The sequence below is a fragment of the Mobula hypostoma genome, chromosome 5 (assembly GCF_963921235.1).
Source record: "Mobula hypostoma chromosome 5, sMobHyp1.1, whole genome shotgun sequence".
NCBI classification, from domain to species: Eukaryota; Metazoa; Chordata; class Chondrichthyes; order Myliobatiformes; family Myliobatidae; genus Mobula; species Mobula hypostoma.
The window spans coordinates 30,651,472-30,666,017 of NC_086101.1; the positions used below are offsets into that span (position 1 = coordinate 30,651,472).

The 14,546-nt window shown below is 45.8% G+C and overlaps 1 protein-coding gene across 1 annotated transcript in view; it reads right to left on the minus strand.

The window, feature by feature from the left end:
• The window catches only part of LOC134346173 (collagen alpha-1(V) chain-like), a 273,825-nt gene that overhangs the window by 68,111 nt on the left and 191,168 nt on the right, over positions 1-14,546 (minus strand). The window contains exons 34-43 of the mRNA XM_063047492.1: positions 13,532-13,585; positions 13,098-13,142; positions 8,734-8,787; positions 7,858-7,911; positions 7,192-7,245; positions 6,979-7,086; positions 5,821-5,910; positions 3,284-3,337; positions 2,298-2,405; positions 1,483-1,590 (exon numbers count right to left, since the gene is read on the minus strand). Coding sequence (XP_062903562.1) covers positions 1,483-1,590; positions 2,298-2,405; positions 3,284-3,337; positions 5,821-5,910; positions 6,979-7,086; positions 7,192-7,245; positions 7,858-7,911; positions 8,734-8,787; positions 13,098-13,142; positions 13,532-13,585 — 729 coding nt within the window. The remainder of the gene's footprint in view (positions 1-1,482; positions 1,591-2,297; positions 2,406-3,283; positions 3,338-5,820; positions 5,911-6,978; positions 7,087-7,191; positions 7,246-7,857; positions 7,912-8,733; positions 8,788-13,097; positions 13,143-13,531; positions 13,586-14,546) is intronic.

Genomic DNA, 14,546 nt, shown 5'->3' on the forward strand with positions numbered 1-14,546 from the left:
CTCTAAGATTGGTTAGACATGACCTATCACACACAAAGCCATGTTGACTATCCCTAATCAGTCCCTGTCTATCCAAATACTTATATATCCAGTCCCTTAGAATCCTATCAGGGCACCCCAGGATGACCCTTTTCACTGCAGCATGCTTCTCCTGGAATACTACAAGTGAGTGAGGTCACCCAGCTCTGGAGACACAAGGATAAGCTGATCTTCCAGTAGTGTCAGATTAGCATATCCAACAGGTAAGATCAAAACCCACTGCTCATAAACCTCAGTAACTTAATGAATGGGATTTAACACTATATCCCTCCATAATATCCCGCTGTCCTAAACACCGTGCCATCTTATCTGCTGGAGTTCCAGTACAGACCATCGATATCACTGATCCTTATCGATTACTGATCAAGTCCAGAGCTAACTCCCCAACCTATCACCAGGCCTTGATCAATCTGGTCTTCCAACTTCTCCTCCTCTCAGCCACCCCTCAGGATCCCCAGGCTTGCCCATGGGCTCTTGACAAGGCCACAGCAGACAGCCCACTTCAGGGTGCCCTGGAATTACAAGGCAACAGTCCCAGCCACTGTCATTGACAGACAAACTCTGAAATCCCAAGGACTTCTCAGCCTATTCCTAGCTTGTTGCAATGCTAACATGTTGGACAGAGCCCACATCATAGCCAATAACCAATCGTCCCCTTTCAGTGCCCAATATTTAAGTCTATTGACAAGGGTTTTCCTGATATACTACCAAACATTCCTTCTTCAAGTTCCTAGGTGTCAACATGCTGCAGGGCCAATATTCTGGGCCAAGCACAAAGACAAAACCATAAAGAAGGTGCACTTCTTTGGAATCTTTAAGAAAATTCAGCAAGTCATCAAAGACTCTGACAAGCCTTTACAAATGTACACACAAAATCATTCTGATTGGTTCAATCAAGGCCTGGTATGGGAACTCCAATTTGCAGGATTGCAGGAAGCTGCATAGTGTGGTGAACTCAGCCATCACGGTTACAGCTCTCCCTGCCTTTGAGGACATCTGCAAGAAATAATGTCTCAGGTAGGCAGCAATCATTCACCATCCAGACTATGCCATTTCTCAATGCTGCCATCATGCAGCCTGAAGACTACTTCAACATTCAGCAACTGCCGTTAGCTTCTTGACCCTACATAAGATCCTTAACACTACTTTTTTGCTCTCTCAATCTTGCACTCATGATGCTATATTTATTTTGTTCGTTTTGCACTTGAAGAATTTATGTATCATTTATGTTCATTTAAGCTTACGTTACCTCATATCTGTCCTTGTCTTGAAGTGTTGCTGCTAGAAGCTGAACGTTCATCACATTTATACCCTGGCTATGTGTGCCTTGGACAACAATAACCATGAACCTGAACTCCCCCACACCATTACTTTGGATATGTGGAGTGGCTCTGATTGACGTGTTCCCAGAGAGTCTGTGGTAACTCCGGTTGTGGGCCTTACCTTGTCACCATCTTCACCGGGACCTCCTGGAGTCCCTGCAGGTCCTGGGAGACCTACAGGGCCCTGGATGCCATCTCGACCAGCTGGTCCAATTGGTCCTTTCTCACCCTATGTCCAAACAGAAGAAATAATTTGCAAAAGAAATAATTTGCAAATGTTGGAAACGGTATATAGGCACATACTGATAGTGATGGGACAACCACTGTCGTTTCACATCTCCCAGCATGGTTTCTCAGTACATCACTATGAACAAGATGTGCATCACCCAGCCTCTTGCCCATGACAGAGTTGTAGTGATCCCCCAGCCAAGAACCACACTCAAAATAGGCATAATACTCTCACAAAACAAATGGTAAACCTTCCAAACCACTGTTCCACCCTTACAAGACCAGCAAGCAACCACTGCCAGTTGATCTAAAGTTTTCAGCAGCTGACCATCGGTTTTGAGGGGCTGACCATCAGTTTAGATTCTAAACTGATGGTCAGCCCCTCAAAACCGATGGTCAGCTGCTGAAAATGGACGGTCTGCCCCTGAAAACTGATGGTCTGCCCACCAAGCCAATAATCAATCCCACCAAAGTGATTCTCAACCGGACTAAACTGATCATCAATCCCACCAAACCAATGGTCAATCCCACTAAACCAATGGTCTTTCTCACTAAACCTTTGGTCAACCCACTAAACCAACGGTTAACTCCACCATTCCAATGACCAACCCCACCAAAGAATTGCCACACTCCCATAAACTATTATCCATGTCCTCCCTTCCAAACCAATGGTCACGTGTAGCCTGAAAACACAACACAAGTACTCACAGGCACTCCTTTCTCTCCAGCCGGCCCGGGTGGTCCCTGAGGTCCTGGACGTCCTGGCAGTCCAATGGGACCACCTGGTCCTGGCTTCCCTCGAACACCTGGTGAGCCCTGGAGACCAAAATATGAGCGGCTGGTGAGGAGACAGGCAGCAGAAGATAATGTAACACAATGAAACCCATCAATCACTACCCTTTCAGATGGAAACAGGACTACGAATGATTCAGGATAACACTCTGATTTACCAGGGAGATGTAGGGGGTAGGTGCCAGGAGTGAAGAATTTTAGTGCTTAAAAAAGTCTGATCCAGAAAGTTTCAAGGAGATTCATGGCACATGATGATGAGGGCCTAAGATAAGGAGGAGAGCAAATAATTTGCAGCACAGTCAATAGCCAGGAGGATATATTTAATTAACAGAATGTTGTTGTTCGTCCATCGTTGACGTCGATGAGGACCTCGACACCATAATGATGGTGTCGAGACTAGCGCGTGATTTGGATTTAAGTGAGGGAGAGATAGGTGAGGGAATTTAAGGGGAAAATGTTTCCACCAAAGAATGATGGAAGCTGGAACTTAATGCCCAAAATGGTGGTGGAGCCAGGCATCCTAATCACAATGAAAAGAGCTTTTGCATGGGCAGCAGAGGTGCTTTTGATGCCCAGAACATGGAGCAGGGAAATGGGATTAGGCTGCACCATTCTGCCTGGTGGCTGAATAGGTTAAATGGCATATTTAACGGGTACAGAGTCCTGTTAGTTGCCATTTTTTCTTTAGTTTCTCTCCCATTCATTTTTTAAGACATCAGCACCATTAGACAAGATTTATTACGTAGTACTGGTTGCAAATTCAGGGGAGGTGTGGGATTTCAGACTGCTGTGGTAGGGTTTGAACATGGGTCTCTGGATTGCCAGTCTGGTAACTTAACTGTGATGCCATTGCTATATCCCAGGTTAGTCAGAGGAGCAACGATCTCAAGGCTGGTACTTACAGCTGGACCGGGTGGTCCTGGTGGCCCCTGACTGCCCTTCAGTCCAGCTCCGCCCTGCAAAGAATGGAGAAAGGAAGGAGTGAAGTCTATTGCATGATGTATCATGTGGATCAATTGATATGGCAACTGCTTTGCCCAAGGAGGGAAGAAACTGCAGAGAGCTGCACCTCATGGAAACCAGTGTCCCTTCCATGGATTTTGACTGTACCTCACAGCCTCAGAAAAGCAGCCAAAGTAACGAAAGTCCCCACCCATCCTGTACATTCCCTCTGCTACTCTTTCCCACTGAGTGGAAAATACAAAATCCTGAAAACATGCTCCAGGCACCAGGACAGCTTCTATCTCACTGTTCAAAGAATAGACTTTTGTATGGTAAAGAAGAACTCTTGACCTCACAATCTACTTCATCATAACCTGTGTGCCTTATTGTCTGCCAGCCCTGCACTTGCCCTGTAACTGCAACCAAAATGTTGCATTTTGTTGCCTTTCCCTCTGTACAACCTTGGTTTACTGATGTTCTGAAATGACCTGCTTGGACCATTATATGTTTGTCACTGTACCACGGCACATGTAAGAATTATAAACCAGTTAGCAACTACTAGAAGCAGGTCACTGAAGGCCTGTTCTGCTGAGCAAACCATCAACAGGTCAAACCTCCGATCAGAGGGTTCTTAATTATTCTGAACAACACTAACCCTACCTCAGCTATCAAACACTACCTACAACTTCTTGCACTTGCATGGGCTTGTCTCTGATCGTGCTTTCTCCACTAATGTCTTGTCTGCATGAGTGAATACTTGTACTTGATGTACAAGTACAATGAAGAAACTTTTTCTAGCAGTATCACAAACATGGAGGCAAAGACAACGCACAGAACATAAATTATGAATAAATTATACAAGATGGTGAAGATATATCTTTTCTCTTCAACATCAAACATGATTTATGTATAATTTATATTCATTATACTTGTACATCACTATACTTCTGCATGACAATAAACTTAACTTGAATATAATAAGCACTAGTCTTATATAACAGGATACTATGTAAACTCGTGTGTACAGAAGTTGAGGCATTACTGAATAAGATCCTACAACACACTCTTTTATGTTAGTCAAATTTGAAGGAGCATTGATAGAAGTGTTCATAATTTGAATTTAACCAATGTGAATATGAAATACAATCCTCACGTTCAATGTGTTAATTCATATCGCTTTACAATTCAAAGACCGCTGTGTCTCAGACAGTGTTAGAAGTGGTTAAGGAGTCGAAGACCAATCAGTGGGAATAGGAGCAGTTGGCCGCTGCTCACAATGGGGGAGCCAGCTGGTTCCATGAAGCGGCAGTTTGAAGGGAGTTTTCTCTTCTTCATATCATTTCCACAGATGCTCTCCGGGACTGACTTTCACAATTTACTCATAGCAGCATGTTCTGTGCCAGTGGCCCTGAGGCAGTGGAGCGTAACGATGATGGGATCTCCATGAGTTGTGCCCTGAGCTGGTCTCTGAGCTGGACTCCAGTCTGATCCAAATCTGAGCAATGCTGCCCAATGAAGGAAAATGATTCGAGAGAAAGAGAACATTGGAGTGGAGGATGGTAGAGAGGTAGGTGTTGAGAGGAGTAAGGGGAGAGATTTTGGGGAGGAAAGAACTGAGGGGAGAGTTGAGAAGAAAGCTGTGGAGGAGACAGAGTTGGGAAGAGAAAATTGGGTGGGGAGAAATTTGTGGGTGAGTGAAGGCTGGGGAGAGAATATTCGGGGAGAACAGATTGACAGAGAGATAAGGTTATGGGAAATAATTGGGGAGAGAGAATTGTGGAAGAGTGGGTGGGAGAGAGGGGTTTGGGGAAGAGTGGGTTGAGGGAGGGTGGGTGGGGGAGAAGGTTCAGGAACATGGTTGGGATGAGGGTCAGGGGAGAGGGGTCGAGGGAGAGTAGTCAAAGGAGCGGGTGTTGAAGGAGGGGTTGGGGAGAGGGGTCATGGAGAGAGGTTGAGGGGAAGGATTGGGGGAGAGTGGTGGTGAGAGGGGTTGGCAAGAACATCATGGTCAGTGTTGTGGAAAGGTGTCTGCAGTAAAAGTGCTTGGGCATGGAGTTGGGAGAGGGAATTGGAGGAAGGGATTTGGGGGAAAAGAGTTGAAAAAGATGGGAAGACGGTTGGCAAGTGAGGTGGGGAAAGCAGGGTAGCGTTGAGAGTGAATTGCGAAATAAGGTTGGGGAAATCAGTTGGGGAGAGTAATGGGTCAGGATTTAAGATATGGAGGGGGAAAGAGTTTTGGGAGAAGTGAGGGTTGGAGGAGAGAGTTTGAGTGGAACAAGCTAAGGAGGGAACTGCAGGAGAATTGCGGTGAGAGTTAGAGGGAACAAGTTGCAGGTGGAATTGAGGGAAGGCAGTTAGGTGATTGAGTTCTGGGGATGGGCGATACATAATGATTGAGAGAAGAGAGGTGGGAGGTGGGCTGAGGAGTTGAGTCTTTATTCAATCACTTTTACCTCCAATTCCTGACAGTGCTACTACTTCCCATCCATTTACTCACCGGAGTTCCAGGTAAACCAATCTCACCAGGGAAGCCCCTCAGTCCAGGAGGTCCGACTTTGCCTGGGCCACCAGGAGGGCCAGGGTCACCCTGTGGTAGACAAGAGGTGGCAAGAGTTTGTCAACAGTACTTGTACCTGTAGATCCATTACAGTGGACAGCAGTGTAGGGAACTAGTAATAGGTTAACAAAGCCTAACGAGGGGAGAGAGCAACACGAAAGAAAGAGAGACTATTGGAGATAGACACTACACAGAGACACTGATAGCTGCAGAAAGATAGAGAATGTGAAGGAGGAGTCAGAGTAGGAGAAAGAGAGAATGAGTGAGAGAAAGAGAGAAAGGTGAAGAGAAGGAAAAGGAAAGTGTGTGGGAGAGAGGGAGAGAAGGAGTTGAGAAAGGTGGAGAGAGAGGCAGGGAAGAGTGGGGAAGAGAGAGGGAGGGAGAAAGGAAGAGGGAGATTGAGAGAGCAAGAGAGAAGGAAAGTAGCAGAGGGAGAGGGCTAGAGAGAGAAGAGAAAGAGAGAGAGAGAGATAATAAATGGAAACAGAAGGAGAGACAGAGGAGGAGTCTCAGCTGTCGACTGAGTGAGAGACGGGTAAGGAGTGCCTAACAGATGGCCAGATGGAGACAAGAAGAATGGAAAAAATCAAGTTGTGAAATTAAAAAAAAAATAAAGTCTGGAATACAGAGAGAAAGAGAAAGAGACAAAAATCAGAGATTTGTGGATACTGTAGTACTCCAAGACAGATGAACCATCAGAATTCTTAAGTCTAAGGCTCAGTAGCAGAAACTCCCTGCAGGCCTTGTGCTCAGGGCTGGGCAGTGATAGAGGACTGATTCAATGGAGGAATTTGCCCCCACCTGCTAGTGAGGCCACACACCAAAACCACCCTCAGCCCCTACCACCTATCCCCCCCCCCCACTCAGCATCTAATCATGTCACTGACTCAGAGTTGCAGACGGGCTGGGAATATCCCCCTTGCTCGACCTTTGCAACCATATTCCAGTATAGCAGTGATGGTTCACAGTTACTGAGACCAACAGCTTGCAAGGTAGAGAGGCAGCCCCAGTACCACTGATCAACAGTTGGACAGGCACACCACTGCAAACATGAGCCATCTCAACCGTCCCAACCACTCAAGCTTGTAGTCGTCTCACCTTCGTGCCTTCTTTCCCAGATGGTCCAGATAGTCCTTGTTCCCCAGGGGGCCCAGGAGGACCTGGATGTCCCCTCTCGCCCATTTGTCCTGATTCACCACTGGAGCCCTATGGGAGAAAGCCAGCAAGTCACATTAATGTCAGAAGTTAAGGCAGGATCAAGGGGGATGGGAGGGAGGTTAGCAAGGAGTAGACACGAAAAGTGGGACTTGCCTGAGGTCCAACCACACCAGGAGGCCCAGGTGGGCCAGTCTTGCCTTGGAAACCCTGGAAACCGGAGTCGACACATCACCAGGCATTGTTCATGCACATGCAAGAATGAGAGAAGTCAGCCATGAGGAAAAGGCAGAAACACATTTGAACCTAGCCCTCTCACTGCACAATACACCCTTCAACGCCTGGCCTACTGAGAGATGGCTTCCAAGCTGATGATTTAACTCAATTAAATGCTGCTTGGCAAACCCCTGGTACATTAACTATCCCAGTGAGATTCTTCACTGCAGTAACTTAACTCTCACAATAAAACCTTCCCTGGGCTATATCAACCATCCCACTGAATTGCTTCTCTGTAGTAAATGCATTCTGCTGGTAAACCTTATACCAATAGTGCATGACCCAACCCAACTTAATCCTGTTCTCTAATCAGTGAACATTTCCAATAACCCTCTTACCACTAGTACACCAACCAATCAACAAATATAATCTTTCTCTCCAATCAATGAACTCTCCCAATAAACCGCATCCCCCCAGCACATTAACCAACCTCAATGAAATACTTCCCTGTAACAAACTAATGTTCCCAAAATAAAATGAGAAATCCACCCTTCCTGTATAATAATCTCCCAGTGCAATGGGATACTGCATTCAGGATACACTCACCACTTCTCCTCTCTGCCCAGGGTGCCCAGGGACTCCGTCCTTTCCTGGAGGTCCCTGTCGAAGAAAGGAAGTCGAGTTGGTATATCAGATTATCATCCACCCCCACCTCTGCTGCCACAGTAAAATCACTCAGCAATAGCGGAGCAATCACAGGACACCCAGCGAGCATCTTTACCAGCCACCTTGAGCCACAGATGTGAGTGTCCAGAAGGGCACAGAGTGGGTGTCTCTGAACGGACGTGCGCTCTGCAGCTGTAGCCCACTGCTGGAGAGGCACCACTTCTCCAGGGTGAACTCCCCCTGATCATCTCAGTCTGTCTCCAGACACACTGACCCATCAGTTTACAGAACACTCCACCCCAGTGTATTTGCACACACAAAGTGTGTGTGTTTGTCTTCATGTGAGTACGTGTGAGAGAGTGTGTAACAGTGCAAGTGCGTGTGTCAGAGAGAGCAGGTCTCTCTTTGACAGAAAGTGTGTGATAGAGTGCATTTGTGTGAGAGTGTGCATACTGTATGTTACTATGTTTTAGCAGTTGTGTCTCTTTACGAATGGGGGGAATGTGTGCGTACCTGTGTGTGTAGCTGTGTTTGAGGCAGTATGCATCGAATTATGTGGGTGTGGGTGTGATTTTGTTTGAGAATGTCAGAGACTGAGGTTGTGTATGTTTAACAAAGTGCATGCATGCCTGTATATCTGTTTACATACCATTGCGTACACTTACCTGTGTGTCTATGTGAGAGACAGTGAGTGTGTATGTGGCACTGTGTGTCTGTGTGGGTGTATATGTGGGTGTATGTGAGTATGAATGAGTCTGTGAGTGTGTGAGACAACAGCACAGGTTGGGAACTGGAAAATGAAGCTAGATCACTTACAGGAGGTCCTTTTGGTCCTGGGAATCCAGTGGGTCCTTGAGGTCCAGGAAGTCCCTGAATTGAAGAGAACAGAGAGGAAGGTTACCTCTTTAAAATGAGACTGTGTGTGTGTGTGTGTGTGTGTGTGTGTTATCAGCCATACGGATATCTCCATCTTCACATTAGTCAAACACATCAAACAGAAGGAAACCAAGGTCAAGTCTGTGCCACACTCACAGTGCCCATCCCCATGTGCCCACCTTCACAGTTCCCACTCTGGACATTGACAGTCTTTCTGACACAATGCGCGGGCAGTCACACACACAGAGTTCCAGTTGTGCCATTTCAGTGGCAGCTCTCCTATCAGTGAACACTGTCCAGTTGTCTCAACCACTTCCTCTGGCAGCTCAGTCCACAGCTCCCTCTATGTAAAAAATGTCATGCTTAAATTCCTATAAAATCTCTCCCTCTCAACTTAAACCTATGTTCTCTAGTTCTTGATTCCCCAACTCTGGGTCAGACTGAGTGCATTCACTCTGTATGTGCCACCTGTGGCTTGATCTCCCTCTATAAGGTTACTCTGCAGTATCGTACACTCCTAGGAGAAAAGTCCCAGTCTACCATGTAACTCAATCCCCCATGTCCTGGCCACCTCCTTGTAAATCTTTTCTGCACTCCTTCCAGTTTACTGTAGTGGGATGACTAAAACTGAGCACACTTCTCCAAGTGTGGCCTCACCGGCACCCTTATAACAATGAATGGGAAATTCTGAGACTGTGGAAGTGTGAGGTCACACACCAGTGAGAGTGCAACAGGACAAGGGGAGGCACCAAAGTGGGAGGATGTTGACTGGTGTGAAGATATGTGCACACAGGAAACAGACATGCAGGAGGCTGCCCTCAACTTCCCAAGGCACTGGGAACTCCAAGGTGAGACAGTCCCTGGATCATGACCGGGTTCATTTCTGATGAACTGTTTGTAATGCCAGAGATTCTGCAGATGATTATTCTCCTCCGCAGATGCTGCCTGCTGCCTGGCTGGCTGAATGCCTCCAGCATTTTTGTGTGTGGTGCTTGTAACGCAAAGTGCCCGTAAGTCAGGAATGAGCAGAAACCCTGTGCACGGGAGAGTGTCTTAGAAACGGCAGTGAAGGGAGAGGGAGTATGTGTGGGAACAGCAGTCACCAGCTGGCCCCTCTGACTCATGGGGTGAATGGGTAGGTCTGCTCAGCTCCACCCAGCCCACAGTTTTTGTGGCTCAGGTTGGAAGAGAGAAGTCGCAGGGATGTACCCTGTCCCCAGCTAGCAGAGTATGCCCGTAGTCTGGCTACAGCTGACAAATCCACCCTCATCCACTCCACTGTTCACGTGTATGGGGTGTCCATATGTTAGGCGTTCATAGCTCAGGGAGGACCAGAGGACTGGAATTGTATGCAAGACTCATTAATCCACAGCTCGTGTCTCTGTACAGTTCTGCTCAACACATTACAAAGTAGGTGTAACTACTTAGAGAGGGAAAAGAGGAGAGTTATGAATTCTTTGCCAGCTCTGGAAAACTGCAGCTATGAGGAAAAATTGGATACGCTGGATTGTTTTTCTTGGCTTTGGGAGACTTAAGTGAGGTGTATAAAATTATCAGGAGGTCTGGATAATTGAAGAGTGCAGATTTAAAGTGACTGGTGGAAGGATCAGAGGCGGGAGGAGAAAAAATATTTTCACCCAAAGGGTGTTGAGGGTCTGGAACTCTCATCACACTTAAATCGTGCTTGAGTTCATCCTTAAAAAGCTGCGGCTTGTAGTGGTAGATATTCAGTGCGGGATGGTGGAGGGGGGAGGTTTGGATGAAAGCAGAATATGTTGGAAACACTCAATAGATCTTGCAACGTCTGTAGAAAACTAGCAGAGTTTATGTTTCGGGTTAAAAAGCCTTTATCCCTGAAGCTGCTCCTTGATCTGCTGAGTGTTTCAAGCATTTTCTATTTTTACCTCAGGTTTCTACCATCTGCAGCATTTTATATTTATTCAACTGTACATGAGACAGACAGGGAGGGGTGAAAGGCCTAATTCTATGGTTTTACATTTTCAGTGTGTCTCTCCAGTTCTCTTCCTTTCCCTAATCTGTTATTTTAAACCTACCTCTTTAATCAAAAGCCACTAAGCTGACGGCTCATAAATTGTTTCTCTCTCCACGGATGCTGCCTGAACTATTGGGTATCCAAGCTTTTGCTCACCTGTCCTGGCATCTGTTTACGCGGTGTGGTGTAAATTGTTGCTTGAGATGGACTCCCCACCTCACCCCTGTCTAGTTCAATATGGGCATTTAAACTTCACTTACTGAGAAGTCCCACCCCAAGAGCTTGAATGGGCTGGGGATCTGGTGAAGAATTTACCATTACCACCTCACTGTGTTTGGTGAGGTTGGTTCCACCAGGGGAAGCGAATGGAGTCTGGGAGGTTTTCTAATTACATCAGTGACACTAAACACTGAAGAAATGTTGTAAAGATCAGAAGAAAGCTTACACCAGCAAAGAGTTGATATATCCTACATTATAATGACAAAGAAGGAGACCACTCAGCCTATCGCTGAATGTGGCTCCCATTCCCCCTCCCTGTCCACTGCCAGACGTAGAAGAAGAACTCAGAATATAGGACCAGATAGCACAGGAACAGGCCATTTGGGCTATCCTGTCTGTGCCAAACACAATGCCAATTTAAACCAAATCTCTACTGACTGATCTTGATCAATAACCTTCCACTCGCTGCACATTCATGTGTCTACCTAACAGCCTGTTAAACACCACTGTTGTATCTCAGTCCACCACCATCCACAGCAACCTGCTTCAGGCACCCAACACTCTCTGTGTAAAAGCACATACCTCCCCTAAATATTCCCCCTCTCACTTTAAATGATGTTCTCCAGTATTTGACACTTCTACCACAGGGAAAAAGTATTCAGAATGTCTACCCTATCTATGCCTTGCTTATTTTTATACACAGATCACCTCTCAGTGTCCAACACTCCAGAGAGTTGTGGACTTCAGGAAGGCACAGGTTGACCATTCTCAATTACACATCAATGAAACTTCCATGGAGAGAGTGAAGAGCATAAAGTTCCTTGGTGTGCACATAGTGGATGATCTAACCTGGATCCACGACAACTCCTCATTAGTCAAGAAAGCGTAGCACCATCTGCACCTTCTGAGGAGTTTGAGGCATACAAGACTCTTTACCCCCGTTCCAATATCATTCTACAGGAGCACCATGGAGAGTTCACTATCTGTCTGTGTCATTGTGTGGTACAGAAGCTGCAAGGCATTGGATTGCAAGGCCCTATAGAGGATAGTAAAGACCATCAAGAGGATCACCAGGGCTTCCCTCCCGCCATTTGTGACATTACTGGGAGTGTTATATATGAAGGTCATGAAGCATTCTTGAGTATCTCCAACACCTATTCCCCAAACTCTGTGACCCAGTACCATCAGGAATGAGATACGGAAGTATCAGGACTAGGACTACCAGACTGGAAAACACCTTCTTCCTCCAGGGTGTGAAACTAATGAATACTCTACCATCATGCAAGCTGTTTACTGTACTGTTTACTGTTTACCTGTGCTGTGCATTCTGAATTATGTTTTAGTAACTTAGTGTATTTGTGGTAATATTTTGTTTTATGGGCTGTGTGTGATAATGCTTTGAGGATGCACCACGGTCTGGAGGAATATTGTTTCATTTGGCTGTATATATGTAGATTCAAAAGACAATAAACTTGAACTTGTTAACAACCCAAGTTTGTTGAACTTCTCCTTCTAGCTCATAATCTACAATCCAGGCAGTATCCTGGTTAACCTCTGTCATGCCCTTAAGAAAGGTTCCACATCCTTTCTGTACTGGGGCAACCAGAAATGCACATAATACTCCAAGTGCAGTCTAATCAAATGTTTATAAAATTGCAACATGGTTTCCTTTCTCTTAGACTTAAACAATGAAGACAAGCATGTGTATGTCTTCTTCGTCGCCCTCTCTACTTGTGTGTTCACTTTCAGGGAGCGATAGACTTGTATCCCAAGATCCCTTGGTACATCAAGTGTCAACAATAGGAACAGGAGTGGGCCATTGTTTCTGCTCCAACACTGAATATGATCATGGCCGATCATTCCCTGTAGCCTCTTCCTATGATTTCTCCCTTACTCCTTGATCTTTCCAGCATTAGGAATGGTTTAGGGTAATTGAACAAGAGAAGTGATAATGGCAGAGGCAACTGCACTAGCTGTGGATGAAGTTTGCCAGCAGGTGGATGGTGCTGAATGATGGGAGGAAGGCCAGGCCTATTTCACCTGGCCCCATCCTGTTCCGAAGGCAGGGCTTTCTGGAGGCATGCAGACTCACCCTTTCTCCCGAAGGACCTGGAGGTCCATCAGTCCCTGAGGTTCCCTGTTGAGAAAGCGAAAAGAGCATAATGAGTTGCAATGCACTGTCCAGTGGAGGGAGTCACCTTCCTGCAGTGATACAACCAAGTACCAGTCTTCACTGAAATTACACACTGCTCCACCTTCAGTAACATCACTCTGGTCCCTTCCAACACCCAGCTAAACTTCCTAATAATAACAACCCATCCAGATCTTAAAGCATTCTCTTAAAATTAGTGTTCTAACTTCCCATCCAGTACGAGATCCACAGCTATGGAGTGACAATAGGCTTCATTATTTCACTATTAAGTCACTCTCTGTCTGCCCCAAGTATCCCTCAGTAAGCCTCATCACTCCAAGATCAGACACTACTTAACAGAATCTCCAGACACTTAACACACCCATTATCCTCACCTTAGCACCTGGCTTGCCAGTTGCTCCTCTTGGTCCCCGTTGACCACGTGGTCCCTGAGAAAGAAAGGCAATGGTATTATCAGTCAAGCCCAGTTCCTGGCAGATATGGACTTATGGTCTTATAAACAGGTAGCGGAATCATATGGCACTATTGATACACCTCTCTGTCTCACTAACAATGTTAATCTTTGGTTGATAATTACTTTACATGGAGCAAAGAAAAGTACAGCATAGGAGAAATCCCTTTAGACCATAGCATCCATGCCAATTGTGGCTAAATTAATCTCATCCCATCTGCCTGTACTAATCAATAACTCTCCATTTCCTGCCTGCTCATGTGACCTCTTAAACTTTGCTACCATACTTGATTCTACCACTATTACTGGCAGGATGCTCCAGATGCCCACCACTCTCTGTGTTAAAATCTTACCTCATAAATCTCCTTTAAACTTTCCTGGGGTGAATATGTATTAAACTTCCACCTTAGGGAAAAGCTCTGACTATCTACTTATCTATGCCCCTCATAATTGTATACACTTCGATCAGTTTGCTTCTCAGCTTCCAGTGCTCTTGAGAAAATAATCCAAATTTGCCCAACTTCATCTTAATGCTAATACTTTCTTAACCCAGCAACATCTTGGTGAATCTCTTCTGTACTCTTTCCAAAATCCTCTACTTCTTTTCTGTAATAGGGCAACTGGAACCGCATACTCCAAATATGACCTGTATAAAGTTTTATGCAGTAGCAACAAGACTTACCAAATTTTATACTCGATGAGGGCAAGAATGACGAGTCTCCTCTGCTACCCCACCTGCTTGAGTTGCTACTTTCAGGGAAACATGCCTTTGCACTCCACGTTTCCTCTGCATATCAATGCTCCCAAGTGTGCTACTTACTGTATACTTTCCACTTACATTTGATCTTCCTGAGTACAGTAGCTCACACTTGTCCGGATTAACCTCCATTCCTCCATTCTGTCAATTCTTTGCCCACATCCCCAATTGGTCTAAACCT